The 12,607-nt window shown below is 47.2% G+C and overlaps 1 protein-coding gene across 3 annotated transcripts in view; it reads left to right on the forward strand.

Annotated features, from left to right (window-relative positions):
• Positions 1-12,607, forward strand: part of PPP4R4 (protein phosphatase 4 regulatory subunit 4) — a 468,463-nt gene that overhangs the window by 384,944 nt on the left and 70,912 nt on the right. For all 3 annotated transcript variants that reach the window (XM_063947591.1, XM_063947590.1, XM_063947592.1), the window contains one exon: positions 5,534-5,640. In XM_063947591.1, the coding sequence (XP_063803661.1) occupies positions 5,534-5,640 (107 nt within the window). The remainder of the gene's footprint in view (positions 1-5,533; positions 5,641-12,607) is intronic.

Consider the following 12,607-nt stretch of genomic DNA (forward strand, 5'->3'; position numbering starts at 1 on the left):
ATAGGTTGGCCACCTTCTAAGCAGACCTTATCCAGATGGATAAAACTGACCATACGTCAGGCTTACCTTCATGCTAGGTTACAGCCGCCTACATCAGTAACAGCTCATTCCACACGTTCTCCGGGAATGTCATGGGCAGCTGGTCGTGGAGTTCTACGACACAGCCTTGCTGTGCGGCTACATGGTCTTCAGTGCACATGTTTGTGCGCTTTTACAAGTTTGGTACTTTTGCAGCATCAGCATCTAGCTTTGGCCGTCTAGTGTTACAGGTGCCAAACAGCTCTCCCGCCCACGGGGGAAACTTTGGTACGTCCCTAGAGTACTCCAGTGACCCCTAGTGGATGAAAAAGAAAATAGGATTTTGGTACTTACCAGGTAAATCCTTTTCTTTGAATCCATAGGGGGCACTGGACGCCCACCCAGAGCAGTTTTACCTGGGTTGTATTAAGTTCAGGGGATCTTATGGTAACACACTCTCACCGACTGGTTCAAATTAGCAAGTTTATTGGGTTGGTATCAACTGATAGTTGTCAGTAACGTTATGTGTCAACTTTATTGTTGTCCGTTTGTTATATGTAATTCTCCATTAACCTCTATAGCTCCTGTTCGGCTCAGTTAAAAAACACTGAGGTACTCTGGGATATGGAGGGGAGAAGTAGTCTCAAATTTTAACTTATTCAGTGCCTAGTTCCTGTGGAACCGTCCATATCCCCAGAGTACTCCAGTGCCCCCTATGGATTAAAAAAAAAGGATTTACCTGGTAAGTACCAAAATCCTATTTTTCTGTCGTCTTTTGTAAATCTTAATTTGTTGTTAATCACCAACAGCATTTTTAATGCAGATATGATGTGATAATTACGCCCCAACTGACAATGTGAAAATTAATATTTTTGCATGTTTCTCCTTAAGTGTCCACAGTATATACCTTGGGTTGTAAGTGGTGTCAGAGGAATGGGCACCAAACGGTTAAGGCTTTTGAGCTCCCAGGATGCAATGTTCCAGCCTCCCTATAACCTCGCCTCCTTGCTCAGGGAATTCAGTTTTTTGTTTGGTGCGGCATTAGCCGGACTACTGTAGAAAACGGTGTGGCTGCCTTTTTGCAGTCACAAACTTTTATTATTTTATATAGTCTTTTTATTTATTTATTTTTGAGCGGCTTTTCTATTCTCGCATAAAATAAAGAGTCATTACGGCACCAGGACAGAGCTCCCAAAAAGCCCTTTCCTGACAGTGCTGGAAACTACCGCTACGACATTGCTTACGGGTTCAGTCCCTGTGAGCATACTACGTATTTGCAGCCGTTGGGCTGCGCATGTGTTAGTACCAGTGGGGGCCAACAAAGATGGATCTAGAGGATCCCTCTCAGAAAAAAAGAAATACGTCAGAATAGCTACTATGGGCTAACACCATCTCTGCAGTTCCTATCTTGGTAAATTTACTCATTTAGAAGCCCCCATGGAAACCTTGAAGGTGCACTTGCAGTTATCTGAGATATCTGCTGCATTCCCAGCTTCTTAAATCCTGGGATATTTGGCTTTTGCCCAGATCCCCCGAAAACAGCAGCTTTTGGGGGATTTCCTGCAAAATGACTTTCATAAATATACCTCTTAGTATCTGCACATATAGGGGTATCATCATCTTTCCCTAAGCTTAGGAGAATGCTCCATACCATTCTACATTTGTATACTCAGCAGGTGAGGGAATGATTCTGGCATGATCTAGTCAGGCTGCTTTAGTAAAATGCAAGCAGAAGGGGAAGCAGACGGCTAAAAACACCCTTTCCATTCATACAGAAATAATACATATCAGTTAGATTTTTTTTTAACATTTAGATGCTAAGTGTTTTTAAAACCTATTTTCCACTGTTTCCATTAATTTCCCCAATAATTGTGTTTACACATATCGTTTACATTGTTCAGCTGTAAGCAAACTAGAGATTTAGTATATACGCAATAGGTTATGTAGTAAAGTCCATCACTTTAATTCCACGTTTACCTGCTGTTCGTATCAGAACTGTCTACCCCTAATTGTCACTGAACTTATTGGTCCAATGGTATCATTTCTTATTGCCGCAAAGTGCAGTGATAAGAAATGATTATTGGTCTGTATTTAATAGAATCATCTTTCTGGGGCACGATCCTGTCCAAGCGGAGAGGTCTGCAGTACACAGAGGTGCAGAGAGGGAGTGTGGCGGGTATTTATTACCAGGGACCGGGCTTGTCTGGGGAGCTCAGGGAGGTCCTGGATCAGCAATGGAGGAGAAGGAATGCCGCCATCCTCGTATCAGATTCACGGCAACACGCCACCCATGTTAGGATACACCACGCTCTACCACCTGGGTTTGCCGTATGACTTGACATCTCTGACACTTACTGCTGGTTTAGGCACATAGCCGGGATAGGGGGAGCATGGAATGTATCAGAAGATCCCCCTTCAGCGATGCTCTCACCATAGGGACAGAATGACAAACAGCTTCTCTCCGCATGGTGCTAGGTTTAATAAACTCTTAAGCCTCTTGCCTTATTTGTTGTAAAAAACATAAAGTGATAATCCAGGAACCAATTGTTGACAGTGACCATTGACAGGAGCGCAGGGGCCGGTGACAGCCGTACAGGAACACACAGCCCCCATCGTTTTTGGACGCTCTAAAAATCCATTCAGTGATAAAAATTGAATCCTGTTTTTAAAGGATGAATAAACCTAACATATGTTCCTTTTGTAAAGGAGAACATAGTGACATTCACAAATGTAGACACATCAGTCATTTATCAGTGGGGAAGATACTTTTCATATTATGTCAACGAGAGGCAGTTATGTGACCTCCGGTCACAATACCGACGCTGGAATCCCGCCCCCTTACAGTCCCGACAGTCGACGTGCCGACTAACCAGGACTATTCCCACTCGTGGATGTCCACGACACCCATAGAGTGGGAATGCTTGCCACCGAGTGCAGTGAGCCAAAGGGCCCTTGTTCCGCTCGCTCCACCACCGTGCATCTGCGAGCTGGGATTCCGGCGTCGGTATGGTGAAGGTCACGCATACCCAACCCATGTCAACTTGTATATTAGGTGGAAACTTCAATTCTGCTTCATTCTGGTTACCGTGTCCCTTTAATGCAGACAAGCACAAAAGAAAAACAGTTCTTAATTCTCTATGTATTCACAAAGGAGACTAGAGATGTCTTCCAAGACAAGTGAATTATGTTAGTAAATTGGCAAGTACTTAATAATCTCAGTGCTGCTCACTCCTTGGTAACTGGCAGTCCTAGCACAAAAAATCTGCAATGCAAATCAGAGCAGTATATTCATTGTACAGTAACCAGTTCATTTCTCCTAGACACTGTAGGGTGCAGGTTGCTGGGTGACCATCCCATTCTTCCATTACACTCTAGAAGTATGTATCTCAGGCACCAAGTGCCTAGCAAACGCAGAGTTAAGTGAGAACATTGGCTGGGCTAGCATATGGGAGAAAACCTGGTTATCTGCATAATTTACCCAGAAATAAGCAATCTATGGCATACCAGCTGTCATGGAGCTTCATGTTCTGTATGCCCTGCCAATCAGCATGCTGGGATGTGTAGTTCTACGACAGCTGCAGCCACTGGTTGCCCAAGTTTAATTAAGACTTAGGCTGACATTGCCTGGAAACAGGTGACAAACCTCTTTAGTATGGGATGCAGCACGATAGCGACTCCTCTAGTAAAGTTATCTCCACCCGAATAATACACAGTTATAGGCCCCACATACTGGGCGATAATACTCAAAGATATGAACGATCTCGAGATAGCGTTCATATCTATGAGTGTGGAGGCACCAGCGATGAACGATGCGCGTCCCCGCGCTCGTTCATCGCTGGTGCCCCGTCGCCTGTGCATTCAGGCCTATATGAACGATCTTGTCCATATTTGCCTGCACTTCAATGGAGCCTGGCGACGGGGGAGTGAGGAAACTTCACTCCCCCCGTCACTGCCCCCCCCCCCCCCGTGCGCTGCCGGGTCGGCCGCATCCGCCGTCGGGCAGCTCGGCGGCGGATCGCTCAATGTGTAGGGCCTATAAAACTTGTCGTGCATTTGGAATTGTAAACTGCTCGTTATCCTTGACTAGGAATTCTAGCTTCTGTTAATGTGGCCACATCTTTGTTGTATTTCTCAAGTTCATCATCTAGAAGGTTCATTTTGCCTCCTTAGCAGCCAGATCAAATGTTCCATGGGCCTAGAATTAAAGTTTGTTTTGCAGTTGAAGCTTTGAGGCTGGTAATCCATTTTTTGCCAAGGGCCCCGCTACCTCTGACACATTGGTTCTGCAGTATGCGCTAGTTTTTGCTGCAGTTATTGAGCGTTGTTCTGCTATTGGTTACGGTTCCTTTGCCACGGAAACCCCCCCCTTCCCATTTATCCGGGCTTGGGACCTGCTGTTGAGATTCACATAGGCTGGGTTGATGGCGGAGCCTGTAGTGTATGGCACACAGCCTGGAGCTGACATTGGACATTGGTGTGTCTGACATACAGACTGGAGCTGATAGTGGAGCTTGCGGTGTATGGTGCACAGCCTGAAAGTGATGATGGGGCTTGCAGTATATGGTGAACAGCCTGGAGCAAATGAATTCAGCTGCGTCCCTTAAAGAGTCTCTTGTTAGTGAGATTAAAATGCAATATGGCTTTAAATGTCTGAAAGAGGGCGCTTTTCTACATTCATTTTGGATTGTAATTATATAAACCAATGTATTACCTTGGGGGTGGCAATACTTTATGTATGTCAAATTTTACTTAGATAGAGAAAAGTAAAATTTTACATACAGTACATACAATGACTTAGGAGGGTTTACCACCCCACAAGGTAATACATTGTTTTTTATAATTACAATCCAAAATGAATGAAGTAAAGCGCCCTCTTTACCCTTTGCTTTCAAAACAGCATCAATTTTTCTAGGTACACTTGCACACAGTTTTTGAGGAACTCGGCAGGAAGGTTGTTCCAAACATCTTGGAGAACTAACCACAGATCTTCTGTGGATGTAGACTTACTCAAATTCTTCTGTCTCTTCATGTAATTCCAGACAGACTCCATGATGTTGAAGTCATAACTTTTTACTGTATCACACCCATCCTGAGATGGTGATAGCGACCGTTCATGGTTATCACTGGTGATACTTTTGCTGACTTTCTTGATAAAATAGGGAGAAGCAAACACACACTACAGCAAACAAACCTATCTATGTATGTATATGTCCATGTTTATTGGATTTAGCAGTTTGTTATAATATAATCCTATAGTAGTGTATAGAAAAGAGAACATATTTATAAACAGCTGTAACAGGGACATCTACAGGTTAGATGAAGGTACTACGCCTCATTCTAAAGGATGAGGATAGAATAAACATGTTCAGTTTTATTTCATATTACTTTGCACAGTCAAAACATTTTTTACTGACAGATCTACTGTGATTGTTAATGGTTTTATTGTGTTGATATTTGTGTCATAGATATATTTACGTAATATCCTATTCTTAATGTCACTATTTTCTCTGTTCAGATTTTAAATCCACTTGTATCCAAAGCACAACTGTCCCAGACTTTACAATCCCGTCTCAATAGCTGTAAAATCCTTGGGAAAGTAGCAAACAAGTTTGAAGCCCACATGTAAGTATGTGTGAATACACTGAAGCTCTGGAGTAGAATGTGCTTCCAAGTCTTTTTCTACATGTAGCTTTGCTTAGAATAATTTTGGTAAAAAATCTAAAATGGCAAAATATCCTCTGGCAGCTTTCTCTTACTGACTGCTTTTGCTTGTATGATTCCAAAGCAGGGGCGTAAATACAGGAGACAACGAAAGGCAGTTGCCTACGGGAGCCAGCCCTGAAGGGGGCACTCTGACCTGCTCCATTGCTCCAGGTTCTGCTTGTTGTGGCCCAGAGCTGGAAGTAGCAGGGAGCCCAGGCGGGCATGTGCTGCGGTCCTCCCTGGTTCGGTGGTGGAAGTGAATGTAGAGGAGGGAGGGTGAAAGTGATCTGCAGGAGGCAGTGCCCCTCCCACAGTAGCCGGCACCTATGGGGAGAGACCTCCTCTTGCTGAACGTTATCCCACCCTAATGTCCCCTCCTCATTCGCAGCTGTACAGGAGGCACTGGCAGACACACAGGGGGACCCTGTCCCCCATAGCAGATGATCTGGACTGGACCCCTCTAACAAGCCCAGACCCAGGTAGTACCCATGCCCCCCCATCTCGGCACCCCTGGAGAGCGTGTGTGTCTTGGTGTTGCTGAGACGGGGTGTTAGTAGTGAATGTGAGCAGAGGGGGTGGGGTGCAGGATGCATCAACATCATCCTCCTGACTCCTAGTATGAACTGTTTCAAAGGTAACATTCTCTTACCTAGTTAGTTCTTAAAACTTTGCTGCCACCTAGTGTAAAAGTAAACTGACACACTCCTTTCCCTAGCCCAGCCCTGGGGGGCTGCTCTCCTCCATTTTTTCTCCCACCTCCAGATGTGAAAGCTGGAGCAGGGGTAAGCAGGAGGACCCATTACATTAGTAACATTTGACAGTAGGAAGTAGTGGAGCTTTAAAATAAAAATAAAATGAGAACTCTTAATAGTGTTTGGTTAACACCCTTTCTCTAACGTCCTAAGTGGATGCTGGGGACTCCGTCAGGACCATGGGGAATAGCGGCTCCGCAGGAGACAGGGCACAAAAGTAAAAGCTTTAGGATCAGGTGGTGTGCACTGGCTCCTCCCCCTATGACCCTCCTCCAAGCCCCAGTTAGATTTTTGTGCCCGGCCGAGAAGGGTGCAATCTAGGTGGCTCTCCTAAAGAGCTGCTTAGAGTAAAAGTTTGTTAGGTTTTTTATTTTCAGTGAGTCCTGCTGGCAACAGGCTCACTGCTACGAGGGACTTAGGGGAGAGAAGTGAACTCACCTGCGTGCAGGATGGATTGGCTTCTTAGGCTACTGGACACCATTAGCTCCAGAGGGAGTCGGAACACAGGTCTCACCCTGGGGTTCGTCCCGGAGCCGCGCCGCCGACCCCCTTGCAGATGCCGAAAAGTGAAGAGGTCCAGAAACGGCGGCAGAAGACTCTTCAGTCTTCATAAGGTAGCGCACAGCACTGCAGCTGTGCGCCATTGTTGTCAGCACACTTCATAGCAGCGGTCACTGAGGGTGCAGGGCGCTGGGGGGGGGTGCCCTGGGCAGCAATGATAGTACCTTATTCTGGCAAAAAATACATCACATATAGCCCCTGGGGGCTATATGGATGTATTTAACCCCTGCCAGGTCTCAGAAAAACGGGAGAAGAAGCCCGCCGAAAAGGGGGCGGGGCCTATTCTCCTCAGCACACAGCGCCATTTTCCCTCACAGAAATGCTGGTGGGAAGGCTCCCAGGCTCTCCCCTGCACTGCACTACAGAAGCAGGGTTAAAACAGAGAGGGGGGGCACTTATTTGGCGATATGTATATATATATTAAAATGCTATAAGGGAAAAACACTTATATAAAGGTTGTCCCTGTATAATTATAGCGTTTTTGGTGTGTGCTGGCAAACTCTCCCTCTGTCTCCCCAAAGGGCTAGTGGGGTCCTGTCCTCTATCAGAGCATTCCCTGTGTGTGTGCTGTGTGTCGGTACGTGTGTGTCGACATGTATGAGGACGATGTTGGTGAGGAGGCGGAGCAATTGCCTGAAATGGTGATGTCACTCTCTAGGGAGTCGACACCGGAATGGATGGCTTATTTAAGGAATTACGTGATAATGTCAACACGCTGCAAGGTCGGTTGACGACATGAGACGGCCGGCAAACAAATTAGTACCTGTCCAGGCGTCTCAAACACCGTCAGGGGCTGTAAAACGCTCATTTACCTCAGTCGGTCGACACAGACACGGACACTGACTCCAGTGTCGACGGTGAAGAAACAAACGTATTTTCCTTTAGGGCCACACGTTACATGTTAAGGGCAATGAAGGAGGTGTTACATATTTCTGATACTACAAGTACCACAAGAAGGGTATTATGTGGGGTGTGAAAAAACTACCTGTAGTTTTTCCTGAATCAGATAAATTAAATGAAGTGTGTGATGATGCGTGGGTTTCCCCCGATAGAAAATTATTGGCGGTATACCCTTTCCCGCCAGAAGTTAGGGCGCGTTGGGAAACACCCTTTAGGGTGGATAAGGCGCTCACACGCTTATCAAAACAAGTGGCGGTACCGTCTCCAGATAGGGCCGCCCTCAAGGAGCCAGCTGAGAGGCTGGAAAATATCCTAAAAAGGTATATACACACATACTGGTGTTATACTGCGACCAGCGATCGCCTCAGCCTGGATGTGCAGCGCTGGGGTGGCTTGGTAGGATTCCCTGACTGAAAATATTGATACCCTTGACAGGGACAGTATTTTATTGACTATAGAGCATTTAAAGGATGCATTTCTATATATGCGAGATGCACAGAGGGATATTTGCACTCTGGCATCAAGAGTAAGTGCAATGTCCATATCTGCCAGAAGATGTTTATGGACACGACAGTGGTCAGGTGATGCAGATTCCAAACGGCACATGGAAGTATTGCCGTATAAAGGGGAGGAGTTATTTGGGGTCGGTCCATCGGACCTGGTGGCCTCGGCAACAGCTGGAAAATCCACCTTTTTTACCCCAAATCACATCTCATCAGAAAAAGACACCGTCTTTTCAGCCTCAGTCCTTTCGTCCCCATAAGGGCAAGCGGGCAAAAGGCCAGTCATATCTGCCCAGGGATAGAGGAAAGGGAAGAAGACTGCAGCAGGCAGCCCATTCCCAGGAACAGAAGCCCTCCACAACTTCTGCCAAGTCCTCAGCATGACGCTGGGGCCGTACAAGCGGACTCAAGTGCGGTGGGGGGTCGTCTCAAGAGTGTCAGCGCGTAGTGGGCTCACTCGCAAGTGGACCCCTGGATCCTACAAGTAGTATCCCAGGGGTACAGACTGGAAATTCGAGACGTCTCCCCCTCGCAGGCTCCTGATGTCTGCTTTACCAACGTCTTCCTCCGACAGGGAGGCAGTATTGGAAACAATTCACAAGCTGTATTCCCAGCAGGTGATAATCAAAGTACCCCTCCTACAACAAGGAAAGGGGTATTATTCCACACTATATTGTGGTACTGAAGCCAGACGGCTCGGTGAGACCTATTCTAAATGGGAAATCTTTGAACACTTACATACAAAGGTTCAAATCAAGATGGAGTCACTCAGAGCAGTGATAGCGAACCAGGAAGAAGGGAACTATATGGTGTCCCTGGACATCAAGGATGCTTACCTCCATGTCCAAAATTGCCCTTCTCACCAAGGGTACCTCAGGTTCGTGGTACGGAACTGTCACTATCAGTTTCAGACGCTGCCGTTTGGATTGTCCACGGCACCCCGGGTCTTTACCAAAGTAATGGCCAAAATGATGATTCTTCTTCAAAGAAAAGGCGTCTTAATTATCCCTTACTTGGACGATCTCCTGATAAGGGCAAGGTCCAGAGAACAGTTGGAAGTCGGAGTAGCACTATCTCAAGTAGTTCTACGACAGCACGGGTGGATTCTAAATATCCAAAATCACAGCCGTTTCCGACGACACGTCTGCTGTTCCTAGGGATGGTTCTGGACACAGTCCAGAAAAAGGTGTTTCTCCCGGAGGAGAAAGCCAGGGAGTTATCCGAGCTAGTCAGGAACCTCCTAAAACCAGGAAAAGTGTCAGTGCATCATTGCACAAGAGTCCTGGGAAAAATGGTGGCTTATTACGAAGCGATTCCATTCGGCAGATTCCACGCAAGAACTTTTCAGTGGGATCTGCTGGACAAATGGTCCGGATCGCATTTTCAGATGCATCAGCGGATAACCCTATCTCCAAGGACAAGGGTGTCTCTCCTGTGGTGGTTACAGAGTGCTCATCTTCTAGAGGGCCGCAGATTCGGCATTCAGGATTGGATGCTGGTGACCACGGAGGCCAGCCTGAGAGGCTGGGGAGCAGTCACACAGGGAAAAAATTTCCAGGGAGTGTGATCAAGTCTGGAGATTTTTCTCCACATAAATATACTGGAGCTAAGGGCAATTTACAATGCTCTAAGCTTAGCAAGACCTCTGCTTCAAGGTCAGCCGGTATTGATCCAGTGGGACAACATCACGGCAGTCGCCCACGTAAACAGACAGCGCGGCACAAGAAGCAGGAGGGCAATGGCAGAAACTGCAAGGATTTTTCGCTGGGCGGAAAATCATGTGATAGCACTGTCAGCAGTGTTCATTCCGGGAGTGGACAACTGGGAAGCAGACTTCCTCAGCAGGCACAACCTCCACCCGGGAGAGTGGGGACTTCATCGGGAAGTCTTCCACATGATTGTGAACCGTTGGAAAAGACCAAAGGTGGACATGATGGCGTCCCGCCCCGAACAAAAAACTGGACAAGTATTGCGCCAGGTCAAAAGACCCTCAGGCAATAGCTGTGGACGTTTCTGGTAACACCGTGGGTGTACCAGTCGGTGTATGTCTTCCCTCCTCTGCTTCTCATACCCAAGGTATTGAGATTTATAAGACGTAGAGGAGTAAGAACTATACTCGTGGCTCCGGATTGGCCAAGAAGGACTTGGTACCCGGAACTTCAAGAGATGCTCACAGAGGACTCATGGCCTCTGCCGCTAAGAAGGGACTTGCTTCAGCAAGTACCATGTCTGTTCCAAGACTTACCGCGGCTGCGTTTGACGGCATGGCGGTTGAACGCCGGATCCTAAGGGAAAAAGGCATTCCGGAAGAGGTCATTCCTACCCTGGTCAAAGCCAGGAAGGAGGTGACCGCACAACATTATCACCACATGTGGCGAAAATATGTTACGTGGTGTGGGGCCAGGAAGGCCCCATGAAGAAATTTCAACTCGGTCGTTTCCTGCATTTCCTGCAAACAGGAGTGTCTATGGGCCTCAAATTGGGGTCCATTAAGGTTCAAATTTCGGCCCTGTCGATTTTCTTCCAGAAAGAATTGGCTTCAGTTCCTGAAGTCCAGAAGTTTGTCAAGGGAGTACTACATATACAACCCCCTTTTGTGCCTCCAGTGGCACTGTGGGATCTCAACGTAGTTCTGGGATTCCTAAAATCACATTGGTTTAAACCGCTCAAATCTGTGGATTTGAAATATCTCACAGGAAAAGTGACCATGCTGTTGGCCCTGGCCTCGGCCAGGCGAGTGTCAGAATTGGCGGCGTTTGTCTCTAAAAAGCCCATATCTGATTGTCCATTCGGACAGGGCAGAGCTGCGGACTCATCCCCAGTTTCTCCCTAAGGTGGTGTCAGTGTTTCACCTGAACCAGCTTATTGTGGTACCTGCGGCTACTAGGGACTTGGAGGACTCCAAGTTGCTAGATGTTGTCAGGGCCCTGAAAATATAGTTTCCAGGACGGCTGGAGTCAGGAAAACTGACTTGCTGTTATCCTGTATGCACCCAACAAACTGGGTGCTCTTGCTTCTAAGCAGACGATTGCTAGTTGGATGTGTAGTACAATTCAGCTTGCACATTCTGTGGCAGGCCTGCCACAGCCAAAATATGTAAATGTCCATTCCACAAGGAAGGTGGGCTCATCTTGGGCGGCTGCCCGAGGGGTCTCGGCTTTACAACTTTGCCGAGCTGATACTTGGTCAGGGGCACACCCTGACTGAGGAGGACCTGGAGTTCTCTCATTCGGTGCTGCAGAGTCATCCGCACTCTCCCGCCCGTTTGGGAGCTTTGGTATAATCCCCATGGTCCTGACGGAGTCCCCAGCATCCACTTAGGATGTTAGAGAAAATAAGAATTTACTTACCGATAATTCTATTTCTCGTAGTCCGTAGTGGATGCTGGGCGCCCATCCCAAGTGCGGATTGTCTGCAATATTTGTACATAGTTATTGTTACAAAAATCGGGTTATTATTGTTGTGAGCCATCTTTTCAGAGGCTCCGCTGTTATCATGCTGTTAACTGGGTTCAGATCACAGGTTGTACAGTGTGATTGGTGTGGCTGGTATGAGTCTTACCCGGGATTCAAAATCCTTCCTTATTGTGTACGCTCGTCCGGGCACAGTATCCTAACTGAGGCTTGGAGGAGGGTCATAGGGGGAGGAGCCAGTGCACACCACCTGATCCTAAAGCTTTTACTTTTGTGCCCTGTCTCCTGCGGAGCCGCTATTCCCCATGGTCCTGACGGAGTCCCCAGCATCCACTACGGACTACGAGAAATAGAATTATCGGTAAGTAAATTCTTATTATTTCCAGCACTCAGCCTAATTCTGCTGTTCTGTCTGACTGGCCTGGATGCCATTGTCCGGCGATGATTGTGGCAGATTGGCAGAAATCCATCAGATCTCTCACATAACGCCTGAGCCAGACACCTGGCCCAGTGAGATATGTGCTGAGGACCTAATTCAGACCTGATTGCTGGGCAGCGATTTTTGCACTGCTGCGATCAGATAGTCGCCGCCTACAGGGGAGTGTATTTTAGCTGTGCAAGTGTGCGATCGCATGTGTAGCAGAACTATACAAACAGATCTTGTGCAGTCTCTGTGCAGCCCAGGACTTACTCACCCGCTGCGATCACTTCAGCCTGTCCGGTCCCAGAATTGACATCAGGAACCCTCACTGCAAAC

Source organism: Pseudophryne corroboree, chromosome 12, assembly GCF_028390025.1.
Source record: "Pseudophryne corroboree isolate aPseCor3 chromosome 12, aPseCor3.hap2, whole genome shotgun sequence".
NCBI classification, from domain to species: Eukaryota; Metazoa; Chordata; class Amphibia; order Anura; family Myobatrachidae; genus Pseudophryne; species Pseudophryne corroboree.